General features: G+C 42.2%; 1 protein-coding gene across 2 annotated transcripts in view; it reads left to right on the forward strand.

The window, feature by feature from the left end:
* The first annotated feature begins 534 nt into the window (after nucleotides 1–534).
* TTC38 (tetratricopeptide repeat domain 38) overlaps nucleotides 535–25,098 on the forward strand; it is a 29,854-nt gene continuing 5,290 nt past the window's right edge. Inside the window, exons 1-12 of one of the 2 annotated variants that reach the window (XM_081005603.1) lie at nucleotides 535–687; nucleotides 3,635–3,712; nucleotides 6,522–6,603; nucleotides 7,809–7,980; nucleotides 11,318–11,491; nucleotides 12,803–12,878; nucleotides 13,710–13,829; nucleotides 17,783–17,842; nucleotides 19,214–19,252; nucleotides 20,669–20,750; nucleotides 21,612–21,777; nucleotides 23,701–23,860. In XM_081005603.1, the coding sequence (XP_080861729.1) occupies nucleotides 664–687; nucleotides 3,635–3,712; nucleotides 6,522–6,603; nucleotides 7,809–7,980; nucleotides 11,318–11,491; nucleotides 12,803–12,878; nucleotides 13,710–13,829; nucleotides 17,783–17,842; nucleotides 19,214–19,252; nucleotides 20,669–20,750; nucleotides 21,612–21,777; nucleotides 23,701–23,860 (1,233 nt within the window). In that variant the 5' untranslated portion in view covers nucleotides 535–663. Of the gene's footprint in view, nucleotides 688–3,571; nucleotides 3,713–6,521; nucleotides 6,604–7,808; nucleotides 7,981–11,317; nucleotides 11,492–12,802; nucleotides 12,879–13,709; nucleotides 13,830–17,782; nucleotides 17,843–19,213; nucleotides 19,253–20,668; nucleotides 20,751–21,611; nucleotides 21,778–23,700; nucleotides 23,861–25,098 lie in introns of both variants that reach the window. The other variant, XM_081005604.1, reaches the window with a different exon arrangement.

Here is a 25,098-nt window from a genome sequence, read left to right on the forward strand (position 1 = left end):
AGAGGATGAAGGCCTCTGCGACAGAATAGCAGGCCATTGCTACAAAAGAAGCTTCCCTAACACCCTTGATGAGGTCGTTGTTTCCATCAGAGCAAAGCCTGAGAAGGAAGCCCTGAGCTCGTTTCCCCCCACCCGCCCCACGAGTCCTGAGAGCTACACGTGTATGCACCACACACTTGAGACAAGTACGCACGCACCTACATTCTCGGCACACTTAAGAAATTAAAGTGGCCCAAATTTAAATGCTTTCCGTTTAAGACAAGCACCGCCAAACTGGGTAATAAAATATGCACTTCCTCCAAAAATAAAAAACTGAGCATCCTCGCAAGCCACGCCAATCCCGTCAGCCGGCAGCCCCGGAGGACGCGAGGCTCTCACGGCCCCTCGGAGCAGCCGGGCGCCGGACGCCTCCCCGCCACGCCGGGGTCCGGCCAGCCCCGCCCGGCCCCCCGAGGACGCGGGGCAGCCAGGCTCGTTCCCCGGAGCCGGCGGGCCCTCCGGCAAAGCCCCTCTTTGCGCCCATCCCCGCTCCGAGAGGGAGTCGCGAGGGGGCGCCGCAACCTCGCCTTTCGCCACTCCGTGGTGACTTCTGGTTTCCAGGTTCTTTTCCGACGCCGTTTCCGGATTCGGGGCGGAGAGCGAAGCCTCTCTCTCGGCGGGAACATGGCGCATCTCCGCGACTGCCAGGTGAGTGGCGCGGCTCCTCCCGGCATTTCAGTTCCGCGGTGAGAAATGGGGGGCGCGCGGGGGGCGAAGGCGCGGAGAGAGACGGGGGAAACGGAGAAGGTTGGCTGCGCTTGCGGCGCGCCTTGGTGGCCAGGGTCCCGCTGCGCTTACTCGAGAGAAAGGGCGGCGGGCGCGCGAGCAGGTGTTCTTTACACCGTGGAAATGGAAAACTTTTAGCAGCAGCCCTTTGGAAATGCTTTATTTGATGCTACTCAGAAGCAAGTCCTGTTGAATTCAACGGTACTTACTCCCAGGAAATGGGGCTAGGATTGCAGCCTTAATCTGCTCAATGCAGTAGTGATTTTGAATCTTTGTAAATTGAATAATCTGCGTTCAGAAAAATAAAGGTTTTACAATGCAGCTATTAACTAAAAAGGCAGAGATAAAACACAACATACTGGAAAATTAAACAGTGGTAAAAGTCCGTGGACATAAAATGTCTTTGTGTTTGGTCATAATTTCTTCCTCAAACCTGCAGAGACAACAGGATAATTGCACGAACTATGTAAGGGCATTTTCACATGAGGTTCTCTTGTCATCTGGTTATACATTGACCGAAATGCTCACTTACACATTTCCTTCTCATGATGACACTGTAATAGCAGAAGAGAGATTTTAGAGGCTCTGTGGGAAAATGCATTGTTGAACCTTAATACAGTTAATGTTCTGAAACTCCTAAGTTTTAGGCATGATGGGTAAGCCAGCATTGCTTTGGTGGGCGTGATGGTGGGCAGGGCTTCTTCCAGACCAGCCCCATCTTCTGCCTCTGGCCCCCGGCCCTTTCTCTGCCAGCTGGTGCCTGAGTTTGCTTCTTTCCTCCTCCCTCCCTGTCCCTTTCCCCTTGGCTGCAGCGCAGGACGAAGCTGTCTTGTTTTAGACTTCCGGGTTGGCGCCATCGCCGAATGGCGGACTCCCTCCGAGCTCCGGAGGGAGTCTGCTCGGCAGGGGCTGGGTCCTACCGCACCGGCGATGCGGGGACCCTTAAAAACCACGGCCACGAGGGTCGTGGACATGGAGACTCGGCTGGCACCGCTAGCGCCCTCCCGACTCGTGAAGGAGCCTTTTTAAAGGCTACGGATCGGGTGCCGGGGAGAAGCGTGGTGCTTTGAGTCCTCTGCTATCCCTGCCGAGCGCAGCCGCATGCCATCCGGCGGAGAGCGCTGACTTCTTCTATTGAAAATTCGGACTTTTAGACAACAACCCGTGAGTAATTTGGAAACTGGGTTTAAAAAGAGGAAAAAAAGAATTTCTTTTTGAATTGGATACGAGCGGGGGGGGGATCCAAAAAGGAAGTCAGTCCCCCCCCCTATTGTAAACCTTTCAAGACAAGGACGGGGAAACCAAGGTCCAAAAAGATTTGTATTGCTGATAATCACTAAGAATTCCACGATGGGGAATTATAAGAACTGTGCTGGAGGATGAATTGAGGGAGAAGAAACGTAACCCCCCCCCCTGGGAACCGGGGTGATTGAAGAGAGAGCCTGGTGAAAAGAGTCGGAGATTTTGACAGCTGTCAAAGTAGCTGTCAAAGTCGGAAAGCAGAGAGGATTTTATTATGAGAACTTTGCTGGCTAAATTTGTTACAATTTGCAACAACTCGTTAAAACTTGGATACAAAATGGCGAAAATATGGATAACAATCGGACTTTTGGACTAGAGAAGACAAAGTTATAACAATCCCCCTAGAGGAATTTCGGGACATTACAAAGATGGTCGTAAGTGAAAAAAAAAAAAACACCATTGGAATTTTACAGGACTGGTTATCTTCTGGGAAAGCTGCAAAACGGAAATAATATTTTGTCTACAGGGTGTTCAGCTAAAGGAGACAATAGAATTTTCTATTGAAGAAAGGAAGGGACTGAACGCAAGTTTTTGTTCCTGAATAACAATAATCCCTGCAGGCTTACTAAGCTTCTGAATTAGAACGTTTCAGCAGCGGAACAAGAGGAAACTGGACTATAATTTGGAAAGAACAATGGGGGGAGCTTTATTAAAGATCTGAAGTTAAGTGTTCTAAAAATAATTATGAAAGGGAAAAAAAGGAAAAAAAACCAGCAAGGAGTTGGGGGAAATAGGTGATTCATGGATTGTAAGAATTCCAGGCGGATAATATGGTTTGGTGGTCAGGGGGAAATTAAACCGGGGACAGGGGGGGGAGAACTAAAATCCAAAGGCTTGTCACCTTTTTTTTTTTTTTTTTGAACTGGCTTTGTCTCATCTTTTATACTCTTTATTTCTTATTTCTGATATTTTTATTATGTGGGGTGTTTCTATTATTAAAAAAAGGGAAATTGTGGAATGAAAATGGGGTGGGCCCTGGGAAAGAAGTTTTTTGTGTTTTATTAAGGGTATTGATGTGGAGTGCAGAAATTTTAAATTCAAATAATGGTTTAAACAAATTAAGTTTTTATCCAGAACTGAGAGCTTGTGGAGCCAACAATATGAAAAAGGAATATGATAGGGGTGGGGGAAGGGGGGAGTCCCAGAAAGCGGATATATGAAAAGAAGGCTATGAACGTGTTTTAATTATTGCTTTCTGTATTTTCTTTCTATCTTTGAAAATCTTAATAAATATTATTTAAAAAAAAAAAAAAGAAGCTGTCTTGTTTTAATTGATTGTATTCAAGTTTCTATGGGAGCCTTTTTTGGCTGAAGAGCAAGGGTACAAATGCTCTAAATTATTTTTTTTTTAATTAAATTTCAATACCACTCTTCATCTGAAGAGGACAGTTAACAATTCATGTATTTATGAAACTGCTTTGAGATTTTACTACACTCAAGTAGTATATAAAATTTAAGTGTGTGTGTGTAAAATTTTTTAAGTGTTTTTCTGTTATGACTTCAGAGTTTCCAGAATTTTAATATTTCTACATCAGAGATAAAGTAAGCAGTGTCTTATGCCTTCCAGGCCTGGCAGGATGCGGGACTTGTTCTTTCAACCACGAGTAATGAGGCCTGTAAAATGTATGATGCTGCCCTGACTCAGGTAGGAAAGAAGAAGAGATTATTGCACATAAAAACAATATTTATTCTAATGGATTACCTTTTGTAAATATTAGATACGTTTCCCCATATATTTTGGAGGGGTGAAATAAGAAAATTGCAATTACAGAGGGGCCGTGTTAGTCTTTCAGGTGTGAAGGGAAAATTCATATCAATAAAGGGAAAATAAAGATCCCCTTTAATTATATAATTCCCTTTAGTTTGCTTTTGCTATGCTCTCGAAAAGTATGAAGAAAGGTGAAGGCAATGGCTGTTTGATAAATGAATATTTTTATTGCATTTACATACCACCTTAATCTTCCGAGGAACTCAAGGTGGTGCGCCTGGTTCCCCTCCTCCCCATTTCATCCTCCTCACAACCACCCTGGGAGATGGCAGCTGGGCCTGGTCACCCAGGGAGCTTCTTGACTAGCTGGGGATTTCAGCCCTGGTCTCCCAGGTTCTGGATGAGTGGAGTGAGCAGGAGCATTGCAGTCCTCAGCTGTTTAAGGCTCTATATTTCAAAACCAGCACTTTGAATTCAGCACAGAAACTAACTGGCAGCCAGTGCAGTCAAGCTGGGATTGGCATTCTATGCTCAAACCGTCTTGCTCTGGTGAGCAAAGTAACCCCCAAATTCTGCACCACCTGAAGTTTCTGAACCATCTTCAGAGACAGTCCCAGTTTTCCTCCACTTGCATCCAAGCCTTGCTGCAGCTTGTCTCGTTGTCCTAAGTTCTGGAGTCTACCAAGGAGCCAAGCAGGCTCTGTGAAATGAGAGAAGTTGCTCATGAACTATAATGCAGCAGCCTGAGCCATTCAGATGTTCCAGAGGTCGGTCAGGACTTTGACAAGAGAACCAGTCATAGTAACTGGAAAACCCCCCAGAATCACCTTGAAACCCACCGGATCCATCAGTCTCCAAGGGCAGACCATCCTAAAAAGCCCCCTGGCTCTGAAGAGGAAAAAAGGTGCTGAAAAGGCAGTGATCTGACCTTGACAAGGAACTGATGTCCATATCCTCCACTTTCAGATCATATTATTATTATTATTATTATTATTATTATTATTATTATTATTTTATTTATACCCCTCCCATCTGGCTGGGTTTCCCCAGCCACTCTGGGCGGCTCCCAATAGAATATTAAAAACACGATAAAACATCAAACATTAAAAACTTCTCTGAACTGGGCTGCCTTCAGATGTTATCTATTAGTCAGGCAGTTGTTTATTTCCTTGACATCTCATGGGAGGGCGCCACTACCGAGAAGGCCCTCTGCCTGTTTCCCTGTAACCTCACTTCTTGCAGTGAGGGAACCGCCAGAAAGCCGTCAGCGCTGGACTTCAGTGTACAGAATGGACGATGGGGGTGGAGACGCTCCTTCGGGTATAAAAACGTTCCTGACCGGTTGAGAAATCAAGGTTCAGTGTGTGGCCTGCCACATGCAATGCACCAATGACATGTTGAACCAGCCCCATGATAGTCGTGGCAGCCATGAAGTCCTAAGCCACCCCAGAGACAGTTGCTTCAGTATGGCTGTTGGAAGTCCCCCAAAACTGGGAGTGCTCAACACTGCCTTTAAAACCATCTCTGTCAGCTCAGGCAGGGAGACTGCTTGGCAGCAAGGCAGGTGGTAAACCAGCAGAATCCCCTTTTCTGTCCTGGTTGTCCAGTGCCAGGAACACACACTCTAGATTTCCCACCAAGTGTACAAACAGCCTAGAGAGAGAGGGAGAGAAAAATCTCTGGACCACAGTATCTCCTCCTCCCCAACACTCAAATCTGTCCTGATGCTGCTGCCCTAAGTACCCAGGTGGGGACAGCTGGGTGAGATCAACTCTGCTCTGTTCAGGCTCAGTGATGCAGGCTCAGACCAGATGGGCTTCCTCATCCACAATCAGGTCATGGGTGAGGGAGGTCTTACTCCGAGCCAGCCTGGCATTCATCAACAGACCCAAAGGTTGGCTGACAGGACAACCACAATTGCCCAGGCTGGAGGAGGAGCTGGAACGTGGCACGGGGCACAGTCACTTAACTTTGTCTTTTATTCTGTATTTATGCCAAGCACCTTATTTGAAAATGTAGCGTGGACATTTGCCCACCCCCAACATAAATCTACATTTTTAGCCGTTTCTAATTTATCTGTAAGCTGCCTTGAGACCCAGTCTAGGAAAAAGGCAGGATATAAACAAATTTAATAATACTAATAACTGCCTGTGCCATTTGCCCCTTACCCAGCCTGCACCCCTTCCCACACCATACCTCCCCCCACCCTGAACCACTGCAATTGGGGGACCCCCCTGCTCTCCCCAACACGAGATCTCCTCTCATTCAATAAAAACAAACAACAACACACCCACCACACAAATTAAAAAGAGTTAAAACAATTGAAGCAACAATGCTTCCATGTGCAGCAATAGACATGCTGCAGTCAGGTCAGGAACAATCTTTTTTGCCCTTCTTGCCTTTGCAGGGAAATGCAGTGCTCAGCCCCCCCTCCCCCGCCCCCAGTAGTATCTTAGTTCCCGGAATCATGAGCTCAACTCAGGAATAATTGGACTTATCTGTCCCAGAGACTGGATTAACAGAATTCAAGTTGGTTAGTAGTTCTGAATTCTGTATACTGTATACTGTATTAATGGAACTAAGAAAATCACCTTAAGAATATTCCCGTGGATTGCCACATGAGCTAGAAGCGGAAATATATTAAATTTGTTTTCTGCTTAATGTAAGATTTACTTGCATGAGATGATGAAAAGAAACTTATCTCTTCTTGGATTCTTAACCAGTGTATTGTTTGTATTTCTTACAGTATGTCACCTGGAAAAACGATAATAGTTTAGGGGGCCTTGAAGGAACTTTCTCAAAACTGCAGGCAGCTGACCCTAATTTTTGTAAGTAGCAAAACGACTTCAGTGCATCTTTGTGTGCCCTAACGTTGTTTCCTTGTAGAAAATGTGAAGAATTGGCCCAAAAAGTGTGTGAGAGAGAGAAGAAGGGAGGGAGGGAGGTGCAATGCTTATTTTCTTTGGGACCACCGATGCCCATAATGGTTGAACTCGGACTCAGCTGGCCCCTGGGCTCATTCATCTGCCTACCCATCCTCTCTCCTTCAGAAACTTATGCATTCAGCTTTTAGTTACCTGAGATTTGTCATTTCATCTCAACAGAAAAAACTTCTCTTAACACTATATATGGTTACTTTAAAATAAACTTGCATTGTAAGCCACAGTTTGAATCTAGATTGGCCAGTTTCTCACCATAGTCGGATCTTAAGTTTTGTTTTTCTTTTTTTAAAAAAGAAAAGCTAATGTTTCTAGTCTTCATGGATTCAAATATATGATGAAAAATACTTTGGATGTGATTCTTGGAGGTAAATGGATAGAACTTTTTTTTTATTTTACCTGGCCACCTTCTCTGTATTGACATCAGGCGGGTTCCCTTACTTTACTCTTTTTGGAACCTGTCTAAAACATTTCTGTTTATGCAAGCCTATCCACATATGTAAAAGTTGAGGTTAAAACACATCTTTTAAACCTCTTGTTGATTTGAACTATCTTTTTTATTTAAATACCTGTTTTTAACAGTCTTTTATTGATATTTTTAATGTTTTGTTTTTATTCTTTGTAAACCACATAGAGGTTCATTACAATCAGGCTGTCTGTATAGTTGAGAAAATAAAGAAATATGTTTGAGGAACAACCTATTATATAACTAAAAGATGACTATAGCTTTTATTTGTTGAGGGCCCCATTTTCTTGGGCAATCTTTTGAGGGCTGCATGCCCGAGCCCAAAGCAACTGGGAGCGCTCCCTTCTCACTTTCTTCCTCTCTCCCTCTTTCTGCCACCCCTTTCTCTCCCTGCCCACCAAGGAGTTGCCAGCGGACACACAGATCACTCCTGTAATAAGTCTGAATTAATAATTTCCAGAGGGCTTGCCACCCTTTCTCATTCCATCACTCCATCAGTTTTGACTTCGTCCCCACTCCTCTCCTTCCAGGCTCCTCCTAATCTGCATGAAATTAGGTAAAGGACTGCAGGTTTTGTCCACTGATATAATCTTTTACGTAAAGTTTTTACTTCTGACTTTATCTGCAGTAATGGGTCATGTGATTGCTAATGGTTTGGTTCTGATTGGTACTGGGAGTTCACCTCGACTTGACAGAAAACTAGATGGTGCAATAAAGAAAATGGTGGCACTGTCACAGTCTCAGCCATTGACTGAACGAGAGAAATTACATGTTTCTGCATTGGAGCTCTTTGCTAATGGGTAAGTCCTTGGTTTTTAGGCAGTGAAGTTGGAAAGCTTTTTTGCCTTTTCTGTAAAAACTAGCTTTCAAAATCTGCAGAACAAGCAGTTTATTTTCATTTTCTCAGGGGCAATGTCTGTTGTAAAAAACTTGATTTGGTGTATCTGCCAGTGCTATTTTTCTAGAAAAGGAGGTGCTGGAACTCACCATGAACACCTCCCTCGTTCTCTTATAATGGCAATGTAGCCCACCTGAGAGGGGCCAGAACTGAGTTCTGGTGAGTTCTGGCTGAAAAAAAGCCCTGGTACCTGCCCTCCCTACTTTCCTTTAAAACATTTCTGATTTTGCTTTTTTTCCTTTGCCAAACAATAGCTTTGCAACATCTACCCTTGGACCTAAGGCATAATGTTATATATATATATATTTCAAAAAAAATATTATTTTTCCACATTTTTAAACAAACAAACAAACACAAATCAAAACTGAACTTAGTCCAATATTAATATCATAGTTAAATGACTTCCTCAAATTCCCTTGACTGAATTTCATTATATAACATTGTAACGGTTTTCCAAGACAGTTTCTCATAAAATTTACTTACTCCTTAACATCTTTGTCTCTTTTCATCTTAACTTTAAACATATTGTTTTATAATTTCACATATTTAAGTCCTTAGCCTATCTGTTATTTTGCAAGTATTTCTGTTTAATTTATCTTAGCATATTTCGATAAACAGTCTTTAAATTTCTTCCATTCTTCCTGATGTTCCTCCTCCCTCTGGTCACTGATTCTTCTGGTCAGGTCGGCTAGCTCCGAAAAGTCCATCATCTTCATCTGCCATTCCTCCACTGTTGGTATTTCCAATTTTTGGCTAATAAAATTCGAGTTGCAGTTGTGGCATACAAAAACAGTCTAGCATCTTTTTTGGGCAATTCCAAACCTATTATTCCAAGAAGAAAGGCCTCTGGTTTCTTAACAAATGTATATTTCAACATTGTTTTCAACTCATTATAAATCTTCTCCCAGAAGTCTTTCATCTTGGGACAGGTCCACCACATATGGTAAAAGGTACCCTCCTTTTCTAGGGGACGCAGGTGGCGCTGTGGGTAAAACCTCAGCGCCTAGGATTTGCCGATCGCATGGTCGGCGGTTCGAATCCCTGCGGCGGAGTGAGTTCCCGTCGTTCGGTCCCAGCTCCTGCCCACCTAGCAGTTCGAAAGCACCCTTAAGTGCAAGTAGATAAATAGGTACCACTTTATAGCGGGAAGGTAAACGGCGTTTCGGTGTGCTGCACTGGTGCTGGCTCACCAGAACAGCTTCGTCATGCTGGCCACGTGACCCGGAAGTGTCTGCGGACAGCGTTGGCTCCCGGCCTCTAGAGTGAGATGAGCGCACAACCCTAGAGTCTGTCAAGACTGGCCCGTACGGGCAGGGGTACCTTTACCTTTACCCTCCTTTTCTTCACATTTCCAGCATAGATTATCACTATTGTGATAAATCTTTGCTAACTTTACAGGAGTCAAGTACCATCTATACATCATTTTCATATTATTTTCCTTTAACATTGTACATGCAGTGAACTTGACCCCTTTCCTCCACAACCTTTCCCAATCTTCAAACATTATGTTATGTCCCACATCTCTTGCCCAATCTATCATCACAGATTTAACTTGTTCATCCTTTGTATGCCACTCCAACAATAAATTATACATGTTAGACAAATTTTTAACTTTAGAATCTAACAACTTCATTTTCAGTTTAGTTTTTTCCAAAGCAAAACCATTTTTCTTATCTATTTTGTACAATTCATTAATCTGGTGATAATGTAACTAATTTATTTTATCTTTGATTTGGTCAAATGGTTTTGATTTAAATCCTTCATCATCTTCCAATAACAAATCTGAATATCTCAACCACTTGGATTCCATATTTGACTTTTTCTGGGCCTTTGCCTCCATTGGCGAAAGCCATCTGGGTGTTTTCCTTTCTAGAAGATCTTTGTATTTAATCCAAACATTATATAGAGATTTTCTAATCACATGATTTTTAAAGCCATTATGGGCCTTTACCTTGTCATACCATAGATATGCATGCCATCCAAACACATTGTCAAATCCCTCCAAATCTAAAACATCAGTGTCCTCTAGTTGTATCCATTCCTTAATCCAGCAAAAAGCTGCTGCTTCAAAATACATCTTCAAATATGGAAGGGAAAATCGCCCTCTTTCTTTCGAGTCCGTTAGTAATTTATATTTGATTCTGGGTTTTCCCCCCTGCCAGATAAATCTAGATAGTGCTTTTTGCCATTCTTTGAAACACTTCACATTATCAATAATTGGTAGGGCTTGAAACAGAAACAACATCTTTGGCAATACATTCATCTTAACTACAGATATCCTGCCCATTAATGACAATTTCAAACTCGACCAAATCTCCAAATCTCTCTTAATTTCATTCCATAATTTCTCATAGTTATCTTTATATAGATTCAAGTTTTTCACTGACAAATTGACCCCCAGATATTTAACTTTTTTCACAAAGACTAGGCCCGTCTTTTCTTGTAATAACTTCCTTTCCTCATTGTCCATAAGGCATAATGTTATAATGCTATTTGGTAGCCCTGTATAATGAGTGAAATAACAGATGATGTTTCAAATTGAGTTCTTAAACGAAAAATATATTTTCAAGGGTCTAACCTGCTTCTAGCTTATTGTTGTTAATTGTATGGAATCTCATCCACAAATGGTAGCTCTCAGCACTTAGTGCCATTAGTTTTAGTTGCTCCCTTCGGACACAGAGGGATTAGAAACAGTTCCTTTGGGCTACTTCTTTTAACATGTAGCTCTTAAAATTAAGTCATACCTGTGCTTCTTGTGTCCCACAAGGACATACACAGCCCTCCAGCCACCCATAGGAGCCTGCTGGCAACTCCCCCCCCCCCCCCGGCACCTGGCAGGCTGCCCTAGGCGGGTGGTGGCCTGGGTCATAGGCTGTGCAGGCTTGAGTAAACAAATAGTACTTCAAAAAAGAAAGTCACAAGTAATCAGTAATTAAATATGGGAGATCTCATTCACATTATATAGCAGCATTGTACACCTTTAAATATAAGAACACTGGTTTATAGTATGAAAGAGTCTTGCACGCAAACCCACAAAAGTTACCAGTGGTGCAAACAACTTTTACTAACCCTCTTGTCCAAACAAGGTTATAATCTGTTGGCTAAAAGGACGGGGGGAATACATTATTTATTGCAGCATTTCTTCCTGGTTATCTGCGCGAAATAGGCACCAACTATGTGAACGGATATTTATACGCCTTGAAGGATATTTATATGCCTTGGGTTTTTCCCCTGTGTAGGCAGCTCCCAAAAGCTTGTGACACCTGGGATCAAATCCTGCAGAACCACCCAACTGACCTGTTAGCCCTCAAATTTGCACATGACACTTATTTCTACTTGGGACATCAAACCCAGATGAGAGACTCCATTGCTCGAGTCTATCCTTATTGGACACCAGACATTCCTCTTAGTAGGTAAGATCATTTTGCTTCTGCTGCGCTCTCTGATTCTACTGCATGCTCAAATTCAAGAACCTCAGATAAGAAATATTATCAGATCTTGCAGTCCAACTTATTTATTATTTTAAAACATGTTTACCCTACTCTTCAGCCAAAAAAGGTGTCCAGATCAGTCTACAAGTGTACGATCTAAAAGTACATGTAAATCAACACACCTGGATTTTAGAAAAAGATTCATAATAAGAAGCTCAATTTTCAGAATAACTATCCCCCCGCCCTAGTACTAATATTCTTAAGCAAGTGAGACCTGTGACAAACTGGAGGGCTCCCATTCACTGTTCCCATCAGTCATCTGCATCCTCCTCCATGGTAAACAATTCCATCCCCCATGGTTTTATAAACCCCACCTGACAACTGTTAATCTGCATCCTGATCCCACATAATCCTTTCCTCATTGAGCTGTTTCCCACCTAAAGTGGTTGTTGTTTGAGGTAAACACAAATACAAACAGTTCCCTGAGCCTTACTCATACCTCCCTCTTGTGTGTGGTTGGTGCTGTTTACCTACATAATGGTTGGCACTTGCCTTTGAACTTCAGAAATGGAGGGGAAGACTCTAGAAAGAAGATCTGAGGCTGAGAAAATAGAAGGCTTGTGTGTAAGGTGCCTGGCAGGCATTGTCAGTCTCCATGCAGCTCCTTGGCCAGTCGGATGCAACATGGAGGCCTTGGGACTGGAGAAGGACCTACATGCAAATGCCATTCATCCTAAGGAAGCAGAGAGCACCCAGCAGCTCTTTAAAGGTCAGTGTCAGCATCCAGCCCAGGTCCCAGCAGGGAAGAGGAGGACCATGAGAAGAGACGAGGAACCCAGGAGAGCAAGGAGACAGATATGAGGGGAGAAGGCATATGGAAGGGTCTGTGGCTGTTTACTTCAGAGAAGAGAGGAAAGACTGTCAGGAAAATAAACTATATAAAGAACCAAACAGAGTAGGTGTCCTGTGATAAAAGGATGCCACCAAGTAAGGGACTCCCTCAAGGGTCCTCTGAGTACAAGAGACCACCTGGGGTTCTGAGGAATCCAGGACCAGAGGAGGGCTGGAGCTGACACGCTTTACAGACTGAAGTGAAATTTGGACACATGCTCTCATGTGTTAAGAATAAAGTGTCGATTCCCTGAATGTACTAATTTCTAGTGAGAACCTGTTGCAAATGCTAGTTCTTATGTAGTTTCATCAAGTAAAATTCTCTTTTTTATTTTAAGGTATTTATCAAGGTGCTATTAAGTAATCTCATATTGACTGTCAGTTTTTACCTTTTCTGTTTAGCTACTTAAAAGGCATGTACTCCTTTGGACTGATGGAAACCAATTTCTTTGATCGTGCTGAGAAGCTTGCCTATGAGGTAAAAAATAAAAAGGCTGAAATATGGGGTGTTCAAGTTATTTTTTGTGTAGGTGAGTGAGAGAGGTAATTGGTGGTAAGCTGGGTAGTTATTACGGCGGTTCATAAAAAACTTTTTTTTAAAAAAATGCCTGCTCCAAAGATCTTATCTTACTACACTAGGGATTATATAGCTATATCTGAAATTTCATGCATATCAGTTAATATCTTGACCCTCCTCCACAAAAATAGCTGTTTATTTGGCCATTTCCCTATGTTGTGAAGGCTGAAATTTCAATTCAGTGGAGCAGGGTCAAGGTATTAAGTGATATGCATGAAATTTCAGATACAGCTATATAATCCCTAGTGTAGTAAGATAAGACCTTTGGAGCAGGCATTTTCAAAAAAAAAGTTTTTTATGAACCGCCCTAGTAGTTCTAGTAGTTATGCCAGTCTGGCCCATCAAGAGCTAAAAGGAATAGTTTTTTTGGCCTCTTTTGAGATTTCCTGGCTTCCCCAGTTTATACTGCCAGGAAAAGGCACAGCTTGGGAGATATTGCAGACAATATTTTCATTTCCTTATCTCACGCAACCTCGTTTTGCTATCCTGATGTCCTCAGTTTAAGTGACTTCCTCATAGGTGTCAACGGACTCTTCCAGAAACATTCTAGAATCCTTTTCACCTGCTCCTCGTTGTGGTGTACTAGCCTAATATTCTTTAGTTGCATCTGGAATGACCTTTCCACCATGTTACTCAACCAAGAGGAAACCAAGCCAAGTGTTATTTATGCTTTTCTAGCAACAGAGCACATTAGCTAACAAGTACAATTTTTTCCTCTTAACCTTTTGTTAGGCTTTAGCTATCAACCAAACAGATGCATGGTCTGTCCACACCATAGCTCACGTGAACGAAATGAAGGCAGATCTGAAGAGTGGGCTGTCATTTATGAAGCAAACTGAAAACAACTGGAAGGTAAAATATATTGCTTTCTGAGGTGGTTGCTCACACACTCTCATCCTGAAAGGCCTGCTCCATGGCACGTTCTTCCGCATAGCAAGTTATCTTCCTATATACATAAAAATGTAAGGCTGCCATCATGCAGTCCAGATTGTAGTACAGTGGTACCTTGGGTTACAGACGCTTTAGCTTACAGACTCCGCTAACCCAGAAATAGTACCTCGGGTTAAGAACTTTTCTTCAGGATGAGAACAGAAATCATGTGGTGGCGCAGCAGCAGGAGGAGGCCCCATTAGCTAAAGTGGAGCTTCAGGTTAAGAACAGTTTCAGGTTAAGAACGAACCTTCAGAACGAATTAAGTTCTTAACCCGAGGTACCACTGTATTTGTGGTGCCTCGTCACAATCTTGGATTTGCATTAAGTCTGCATGGGAGAGGGGAGTAAAAGAGAAGGCATGTTTAAAATGGTGGTATAAAACAACAATAACGGTTTGAATCAAGCAGAGATTTGAATAAAGGAAACAAAGAGCAGCAAAGTGGTGATTTTAAACAATGGCAGAGGCGTGAGTAAAGGGAACAAGGTTGTGTGCACAGCAGTTTCAAACAAGGTCTGTGGTGCTGTTCTGTATTTCTGAGCTGTTTACTGCCTTGAGACCTTTGGATGAAGGGCGGGATACAAATTTAATTAATAAATCATGATGATGATGATCCGAAGAAGGGAACTGGGGAAAGGTCTTGTGGCGATCACACAGGGTTACCGGACATTTGACGGTCTATTGATCCCTGTGCCACCACTGTGATTGCTTCTCCGCTGCCACCAACCCGTTTCTCTCGGGTACACACGGAGTACAGACAGTTGTTAACATTAAACCAAATAAACAAGTTTATTTTATAAGCATGAACAAGTTTATGGTTTCAGATAATTTTTCTTGTCAGTTTCTTAATCTTAGTTTCTTTACTGGCCTATACCTTCCTAATAACTTCTAACTGATTATCCCAACTGTCTATCTGACTCCTCTTAACAGATTCTCTCACTCTCTCACATCAAACTATCCCAACCCACAGACTTATCCTCCCTCTCTCTTCTCTAACACCCAACTCCTTCCCCAACAACACTAACTCTAACTCTAACTCCTCCCCTTGGGTTCCCACTTGTCAATCACTTCACACTCATTTAACCCTTTCCTTAGGACCCAGCATGTTGTCACCTAGGAGGGCAAACGCCACAGGTCTGTTTTGTTCGCTTCAAATATTCCATAGTACCTTCGTACAACCTGGTTTTTCACTCCTGGTACCATGTGTTGTCTTCCACATGAAGTTCCAGATTCAGTGTAGTAATTAGAGATAGTTGATTAACAAGTGACTGAACTTGACTGAACTTGATCTTCTTCAACTGAATAGGTTAATTGACAGGCTTGCTCTTAAAAATCTATTCATCTTGAAAATACAGTAGCTTGTGTAAGTGTGTTGTATGTGTGTTTGTGCAAAAGAGGCTGCATGGAGAAGGCATGGAAATAAGGGTGATCTGTGTGCAAGGGAGAGTTTGGAAAAAAAGGAGGATGGAAGAAGTAGGGGTGAAGGTGATAGTGCTTTGTGTGCTTAGTCATTGCATGTGGTGGTGGGGGAGGAGCTCTAGGTGATTAATGGGAATGGCATGGGGGGTGTAAATGGAGCAAGCCGGAGCAAAGCCACTAGTGTATAAATATCAGCACATCTGATGAGGCTACGCTTTGGGTGCCTTGTCATTCTGAGGTAAGTCAGAGACAAAAGGGCCTTTTCAGATTGTAATTTGGGGTGCTCACATGTATCTTTTGAAAAGATGGCCAAAACCTTTCAATTTCAGAGAACTTCTGGGAAACCTGATTAGTTTCCCTGTTCTTATACCTTGTTGTTTGAAATGGGGCATTGTGTTGGAACATGTTTTTCATGGAAACTACAAGAAAGAAGATTCCACCTAAACATTAGGAAGAACTTCCTGACAGTAAGAGCTGTTTGACAGTGGAATTTGCTGCCAAGGAGTGTGGTGGAGTCTCCTTCTTTGGAGGTCTTTAAGCAGAGGCTTGACAACCATATGTCAGGAGTGCTCTGATTTCCTGCTTGGCAGGGGGTTGGACTCGATGGCCCTTGTGGTCTCTTCCAACTCTATGATTCTATGAATTTTTAATTCAAACTTTCCTATGGATTTACATTTTTAATAAGGAATTAAGCACCACATGTTTTGAGAACTGTTGTAGTCAAGAATTCTACTCATATTGATCCAGAGCAGCTTCCAATATATAGTTAACAGAGTAAAATTTGAAACACATTGCAGTTTTGATTCCCAAAAATATATACCGGGGGCAATTGTGTTTCATCCAGCAGAGTTTTAACTGCTGCTGAAGTCAGATGAGCATAATGGTCACAAATCCAATACATTCAGGATTGGCACTGCCCAGAGGAAATCTAGCTGCAGCAGACTTAACTTAAACTTACAATAACTTATAATAAGACTAAAACATTAACTCTAAGCATACAGAACATCACACCAGAATAAAAGAGAGATAAAGTGAAACCAGGCTCCTTCTGGCCTCGAGCAGGACCTTGAGTGAAAGAGATAACAGAACCAGTTTAAACCAGCTGTTCAGCTTCTCTGAAGGAATAACCTAAACATCAGGAATCTTCTTCCTCTTTCTAGGCAGAATAGAACATGGGTAGGCAACCTAAGGCCGGGGGCCGGATGCGGCCCAATCACCTTCTCAATCCGTCCTGCGGACGGTCCAGGAATCAGCGTGTTTTTACATGAATGTGGCATTTTATTTAAAATGCATCTCTGGGTTATTTGTGAGGCATAGGAATTCTTTCTTTCTTTTTCAAAATACAGTCTGGCCCCCCACAAGGTCTGAGGGACAGTGGACCGGCCCCCTGCTGAAAAAATTTGCTGACCCCTGGAATAGAAGCTTGCTTGTCAGCTAGAAACTTCCAGCTTGTATCACACAGAGAAGCTTCCAGAACACTCTTGATCTTGAATCAATTAGAATAGGATCAATACTTTCTTCACCAAATAGATCAATATTTTCTTCACCAAAAAATGCAAACTGACATGCTGAAGGTATTGATAGACAAGGCAGTATTCTCTCAACCTCAGTCCTTTCCATCAGTCACATGAAAATTGGCCTACCCTACAGGGGTGTAGGAGTGCCTGGTGTGCTGTGGTCCATGGGGTCACGAAGAGTCAGACATGACTAAACGACTAAACAACAACACAGGGTTAGTGGAAAGATTATGGCTGCAGGAGGTCTGGAAGAGGTCACCAGCTCCCCAGTGGGCCAGGCTGAGTCCCTGAGCATCTAAGCTGACTGTCCTTATTACAGAGTTTCCTGTGGCAGCTCAGGACCTTGAGTCCCTTCTGTTTTTGCAGTTCTATGATTCTAGTTTGTTAATCCTTATTTCATATTCTCAGGTCACTGTGTTTGCCAGGTTCCAGTTCTAAGAATGAGATGCTTTATTTAAATTAGCTATTTGTTCCTAAATATAGGAAAGTTTTTTTCCTCTGGCATGCTTTAATGTTTTGCTCTCAAAACCTAATTTTGATCATTATATTGGAGCTCTCTATTTTTTTCATTACATTGGTACCTCGGGTTAAGTACTTAATTCGTTCTGGAGGTCCGTTCTTAACCTGAAACTGTTCTTAACCTGAAGCACCACTTTAGCTAATTGGGCCTTCTGCTGCCGCTGCGCTGCTGCTGCATGATTTCTGTTCTCATCCTGAAGCAAAGTTCTTAACCTGAGGTACTATTTCTGGGTTAGTGGAGTCTGTAACCTGAAGCGTATGTACCCCGAGGTAACACTGTACTAGCCAAGTCTAAATGCTAGAGTTTCCCTTAGACAATCTATGATTACTTTCTGATGTTAACATTCTGTAACTTTTTAATGGTAGACCATTAAAAAACTATGTTTAACATTTATTCATCATTCTTTCATCTTTTCCAGGATAGCGACATGCTTGCTTGCCATAACTACTGGCACTGGGCTTTGTATTTTATTGAAAAGGTATGTGGATGCTTCTGTAACTGTATTGAGTCTGTAAGAAAATCCTTTCAATACATTTCATTTGCTGCTATCCTTTCACCTTTCATCCTTTGACTACCCTTACACTTAAGTTCCTTATCTCATTTTAGTTTCTTTAATATATTTGTTTCTCACATTCACACAAAAATTGTTACGGACAGAGAGCATTGACATTTTTCTTCGTATTGGATACCTGACTTGAAGTTTTCTCATACTTGGGAACAAGTACACTACCGCCTCATATTTTGCACTCTCTCATCACCTCCAACCAGTGCAGGAATGTGATAAATTATTCTTTACAGCTGGGAAAACCAGATAGTGATCCATGGTGAGGTCAAAATATTTGCTAGGGTCTTTAAATTCTTTTCTGCCCTGAATGCTCTGCAGAATGACAGGGTGCCTCTTGTGTCTGTCTACAGTTAGAGACTTTAATTAGTAAGAAGCAGTAAATTTGATCTCCAGGCCAACTTCCTTCCATTTAAGTGCTCAAAGCAATGTATAATTATTTTATGAACATATAGAACTCATTTGAATACAGTAAAACCAATGGCAACACAGCATGATAACACGCGATAGCCCATTTCTATAGTAAGGTTGTGTCTGCCTGCGAGTCACTTGCAATTATCTTCGCTAAAATCAGCTGAATGAGGGTTTAGAAAATGAAGTGCTTCCATACCATTCTGCAGCACTGCTCAGGCTAAATAGGCATGAACCTTCAGCAGATGCCATGGGAAGCCCCATTAGAACAACACATGAAGGAGCAACTTGTGGGTATGGCTATAGATCATGGTATGGCTTTTCCTCTCCATGGGGAGCTGCACTCCCTTGGGGATAATCTACTCCCAGGAACTGCATTCTGGTGGCAGACAGTACCTTGGGTTGTATACCTCAACACCGAAGCAGCTGTTTCCCTGGGGGCAAAGGGGGGTGACTTTGTAGCCAATGTGCAGTGCCCCCCCCCCACCAACAAAACTGCATTTTCTCTTACCTGCACATTTAAAACATGTTTCAGTTTGTCAGAAATCTGATACAGTAGTACCTCGGGTTAAGTACTTAATTTGTTCCGGAAGTTCGTTCTTAACCTGAAACTGTTCTTAACCTGAAGCACCACTTTAGCTAATGGGGCCTCCCGCTGCTGCCGCACGATTTCTGTTCTCATCCTGAAGCAAAGTTATTAACCCGAGGTACTATTTCTGGGATAGCGGAGTCTGTAACCTGAAGTGTATGTAACCTGAGGTACCACTGTAGTCTAATTTATTGATCCCAATGCATGGTTAATTACAGAAGTTACAATATGATGAGTTGACTGTTTGCAAATGCACGAATAAAATGAAATCCTCCTTGTTCTTGTAGGGTGACTACGAGGCTGCTTTGACAATTTATGACACTCATGTAAGTATGAGCAGCATACTTAACAGACACGTGAAACCATATTTGTGCCTTTCCTTCTGCTGTATATAGGCTGGCATTTTCACTCCCCATTAAAATAACTATAATTTCAGCACCAGGAAGAACATATTTTCTCAGAACTAAGTCCTGGCTTCAAGGGGAATTACACTCTGGTAGGTGTGTATAGGATTGCAGGCTCATGCTTGATTTTACAACATTAGCCAGATACAACATAATAGATGCAGATTTGATAATCCAGCCTACTTTGTTGCAGAATTTGAGCCAATTTGGTACATTTTTTAAACAGTGTTTTAGCTCAGAATATACATAGCTTTGCTTTACAACCTTGATTTTGTAAGATGAAAGCATAGTTCAAGTGTTTGGGGGGTTGGATAGTTCATCTGCTTTGAACTCTCTTGAGTTTGCACTAAAACGTTGTTTCTGATAGTTGAGATGCACTCTTTTTTCTTCTGAAGTAAATTTGGAAGTATTCTTCATTGTTGCATTAGAAAGGTTTACCCTGGGAGTATGTAACGGAAGGAAATAACTCCTTGTAGAAATTATTGCTCTGGACATTCATTCTGATTGAAAGAAGGCAAACTCAAGGTAGCAACTTACACAGAGGTACAACTGTTGAGTCTCCTCTGTGGGTAGGAAATGTTCTGTCTCAATTGGGAAGGTTAGCTTTCAGGCAGGGATTTCGCAGAATTGCAGGTTCCCTTCAGAGGCTCCTCTGTGGAGAGGAGCCTTGGGCTCACAGAATCCTTTTCATTATTTCATTCATCTCTCACATGAGACTTCCCATTGTTACATGTGGCATTGCTATGGCCAGCTCACAATTTGGGCATTAACTGCACTATGGGTTGCTAAAGGAGGTGTGTTGCTGGCACATCCTAGCTTCCTCATCCACATTGGCCTGGCAATCTGAGAAGTAGCTTTTCTATAGTTCTGTGTATGTGAAATAGAAAGCGCCTTGTATCTTTATCAACACCCATGTCTTTCTTCCTACCATAAGCATTTGTTGGGCCATTTCAGTCTTCCAAAGAAACATGTAACTTCTATTAATTCTTTTAATTTTTATATGTGGTTTTGGATCAACAAGAACAGCAAAAGTATGTGGTGCTCTCTCTCTCCCAATGAGACTTTCTAATCAGTTTTGTGAAAGAACAGTCCCTTATTGAATTAGAAGAACTGGAGATAGAGAAGCAGCAGCAAAAAAGAGTCTGTGTAAAGAGGAGGAGGAGGAGGAGGAGAACCAAACTCTTCTTACATGGATGGTGCTCAGAGGTTCACAAGGGGATGGAGGAAGTGCAAAGTGCAAGATAGCTGTCTCCTAAAGCACAGTTTAAGGAGAATATTAGAAATCTTAAATCTGGACTGTGAGGCCAATCCAAATTCTGAATGCTTTGCGGTTTACAGATTGCTCCCAGGTGCCAGTTGAGTGGAACCATGCTGGATGTTGTTGACAATTGTTCCATGCTGTATCGGCTTCAGTTAGAAGGTAAAAGAGAAACTCCGAAGAGGCTGTGCTCTTGCCTATTTAGGCTGGCAACAGTTTTTATTTTATGCATTTGAATCTCTTTGCTCTACATTTCACTCCCTTCCCTGGCTAAACAGAAGAAGGACTGAAAAAGAGCTGGCCTGATCAATACTGTGCATGAGCTACTATAGCAAATCTCACAATTTTCTTGGCTACTTTTCTCTGCCCCTCCCTCTCTTTTGTTTTGTTTCAATGTATTGGGTACCCAGACCAACTGAATTGGGTTAGAGGCAGCTTCCAGTCAACAATGACTGAGATATGAATCCATATAGTCAGTAAAGGGCTGTCCAGACATCGTTTTTATTGCATATGCCTAGTGATTTGTGTTCAGGACAGTCATAAGTGAGTCCACTTTCAAGACTTTCACCTGCAAATCTCTTGGGGCTCCTTCATTTCCAATCCTGCATCGTCCTGTTGAAATCCCATAATTTTTCATACAACAAATATTCTGAGAGTTGTTGTTTTTTGTACTACTTTTGTTTCGTTGTGCTATAGTCCTCCAGACAGCAATAATGTGGAAGCATTGCAGAACAAATTAAAGCAGAATAAATCAGCCACTAATACAGCCTTATTATGTCAAAAACATGTTATAGAATAATCTCAAAATCAAAAAACCACTCTGGAGAAGTCCTAAATGCTTATGTATGAGTATAGACATATAAAAAAGTGTTTTGCACTCAGTGGCTTTGCAGCAAAAGCTATGCCTCTTTACTCCAAAGTATGTCCCACTGTTTCCAGTGGGGTCTGCTCTGAAGTAAATGTGCATGGCCATGTTTAATATTCTAAGTTGCTTTTTAAAAAACGTGTTAACTTTTCTCCTAGGTCTGAAGGTTGGTGACAGGTGGAAAGCAGTAAACCAGCTGACAAAAAAACATGCCAAAGATCACATCCTGGTTTTCAATGATGCTCATATTCTGATGTCTTCATTAGGAGCCCAGGACCACAAAACTACTGATGAACTCTTAGCAACTCTTCATGAAGTCACCCAGTAAGCAGCAAACAGTTTTATGAATATGCATTTTCTTCTTCTTCTTAGCTTTTGCCCCCTTTCAGGAGACTGGGTGGGCACTGAACGCCATGTGAAACCCCCTCCTTAGAATTTCTACTCAATGTAAAGATGGAGCTGCCAGACTTCAAGAAGATGCGCAAAGGGTTGAGGGCAACCTTGCACCTAACCCCTGCCCAACCTTGCTTCACGCTAGGAGAATCTACAAGGAGATCTTTTTTTGTATTTAGAGCCAAGTGGAGCTGAGTGAGACATGTCTACCCTGTCTATCTCAGATGGGGTGCTTTCTCTGCTGCAGGAGGGGAGAGGATTTGGCTGTTACTCTCGTACTTGCTATCAGCGGGTACAAAACAGATGTGTTGGGAAATGGTTAGTTTGCTTATTTTAGATGTATAGCCCAGAAATACCATGAAAGCTCAGCTCAAGCACAGGAAGGAAAAAAATAAGCACAATACAGTAAGATGTCATCTAAATTATGGAAATTTCTCTATTGCCCAATTTAATGCTAAGCCCTAGCAGGCAAGTAATGCAGTTCTCTCAGAAAGGCACTCAGGGTATGCAGTGGGAGGAAGACCCACGTTGAGGGGTAGAGCAGCCTCCCTTACATTGTGCCCTTGCTATCTGAACCCAGAACAGAGATTCAAAAGTGATAGCTTGTTGCTGCTTGAAGATGCTGTAAGGTTTACTGTAGTGTCCGGGGTGGACTTTGGTAATCTTCTGTAATATGGTGCCCTGTGCAAGGCCAAAATTTGGTGCCCCCAAATGGAACTTCTTTTATTGATCTTCTCAGTTTTGCACCCCCTCGGCTCAGCACCCTGTGCTGGGGAACCCCCCGCACCACCCTGAACCCAGCACTGGTGGCATAAGCATTTGTGGGCCAGAGCCATTTAATCAGATACATAAAATGATCACCAAGATGGGTAAATAATGAATACCTGGTCATGGTGGAGAAAATAATTGTGCCTTTAAAAAACAAACAAACACAATGAGGCCAAAATTTCAAGCAATGCAAGAGTCAGTGCTGTGCAATCTCTGCAAAACGGGATATGAAATATAAACAAATGAGTAAAATGCAATCAACATGGATGTGACCTAGTCCCCAACTAGCCACTGGTGATAAATAGCCATTGCAAGATGGCTAGTGTAAATAAGTGAGCAAGTCAAAGCATTCCAGTACTATTGTGGAAATAAACAGTAACCATAGCATTACGGGCTTAATCAACTGTGCATCTTCTGTTGTAATATAGATCATTGTCTGCCAACAATGTCCCTCCAGAAGGCCAAGCAGGTTGATCTGTATATGAAGATAGACAGACGCAGTTGAGATACTTGAAAAGGGAACACTTGGAAATCTGCCTGGGAAGCATTTCTTTCTCCCACAACATATTGTAGCAGACCTTAAAGTTAATTTTAAAAAGTTTCAGAGGAAGACCACTCGGGAATTGGAATTGATTAGCAAATTAGACACTGTGGCATTTTGTCCCATAAATCCAGGGGATGGCTGGAGCTTCCCAGCATCTCATTATCTTCCATGTGTCCCAAGTGTGTGTCTCCGTGCGATGCTTTTAAGATGTTGTCTGTGCACACCACACCATACTGAAGTGTTAATTAGGTATTATTTTGTCAAACAAAATGAGTGTTGCTTAACAGCTGTATATAATCTGCTTAAAGATATAAACTGATGCATCAGGTTGGTGGTGTATGACCATCCAGGTAAAATAAAGCAGCTAATTACAACACAATTCCTACAGTAATTACGGTATATTCTGGACCGTTTTGTTAAACGGGTGTTCAGTTTTCTGCCAGAGTTCTGAATATCTGGATGTGCAAATTCACCAACAACTTACTGGTTTATAAATATTTTGATCTACTTTTTCCGCTTCTCCCTCTCTTTCTCTTCTCCAGGGCACCTGATGAAGACCATGAGCTAAACTTAGTTCCAAAACTAGGGCTGCCTCTTTTGAAAGCATTTGTAGAGTTTGATAATGGCAATTATGACAAGGCAGTGGAATTACTGTATCCCATTCGCTACCAAATTGTCGAAATAGGAGGGAGCAATGCTCAGGTGAGGGAATTTTTTTAATACTCAGTTTGTTGACTGTTCTGTTCATTGTTGGTGGAGTGACATTAAAGCATGAAGAATGGAGGCCAGAGTCGTATCATCAGGAGTGGGTGAGGACACAGTGAAGGCATAGCTTCAGCTTTGAAAACAAGTTCTAAAAAGAGTCATTGTATTAGGGTTAGTTGAGTACTCCATGGCAGAACTGTTCTGTGATCTTGCTCCATAGATGCCCAGAGCTTGACAGCGTGCGCTCTCCCTGGCTAAAGGTGTGTTTTCCTGCTAGAAGCTGCTTCCATTCTGCTTCATAGTCTCTCTGTAACTCTACAAATGTAGACATAATAAGCAACCATTCTTTCACGCTGGTTGAAAGACGATCACTCAGGGCAAATGCTGCCACTCTCTGAATGCTATGAAAAGGCAGTTATTAAGCCGCTTCTTTAAAAGCATCTTTGGACCTGGTCAATATGGCCCAGTCTCAAATCTTCCATTCTTGAGCAAGGTGATTGAGCAAGAGGGTTTTTCAAGGGTTTCCAGTGGTTTAGAGAGTGGCTGGGGAGACTCAGCCAGATGGGCGGGGTATAAATAATAAATTATTATCATTATCATCATCATCATTACAGTGGTACCTCGCAAGACGAATGCCTCGCAAGACAAAAAACTCGCTAGACGAAAGGGTTTTTTGTTTTTTGAGCTGCTTCGCAAGACGATTTTCGCTATGGGCTTGCTTCGCAAGACAGAAACGTCTTGCAAGTTTGTTTCCTTTTTCTTAACACCGTTAATACAATTGCAACTTGACTTCGAGGAGCAACTCATAGAACGCGGCGTGGTAGCCTTTTTTGAGGTTTTTAAAGACTTTGGTATTTTTGAAGCTTTTCCAAAACTTTCCCGACATCGTGCTTCGCAAGACGAAAAAAATCGCAAGACGACAAAACTCGCGGAACGAATTAATTTCGTCTTGCGAGGCACCACTGTATTATTATTTTCAGGCTTTTTCAATGGTGTTCCCAATATACATGATTTCACATGTGATGCCTTGGAACATAACCCCTGCATCAATGAGTAGTTGCCTGAATGATGCATTTGAATGGTGTGTTTGAGTATCTGAAGCATTTTGCATTGCTTGCTCTCCTGAGCCATCTGGTGAACTGAGCCGGCACTTACCTGTTTCACAGCTTACACCCATATACCAAATATAATAGATAGTTGATATGCAGTCCGATCTTCCCCAACAATTCCAGTCT

The sequence above is a fragment of the Podarcis pityusensis genome (assembly GCF_964106645.2).
Source record: "Podarcis pityusensis genome assembly, chromosome: 5".
In the NCBI taxonomy this organism is placed as follows: Eukaryota; Metazoa; Chordata; class Lepidosauria; order Squamata; family Lacertidae; genus Podarcis; species Podarcis pityusensis.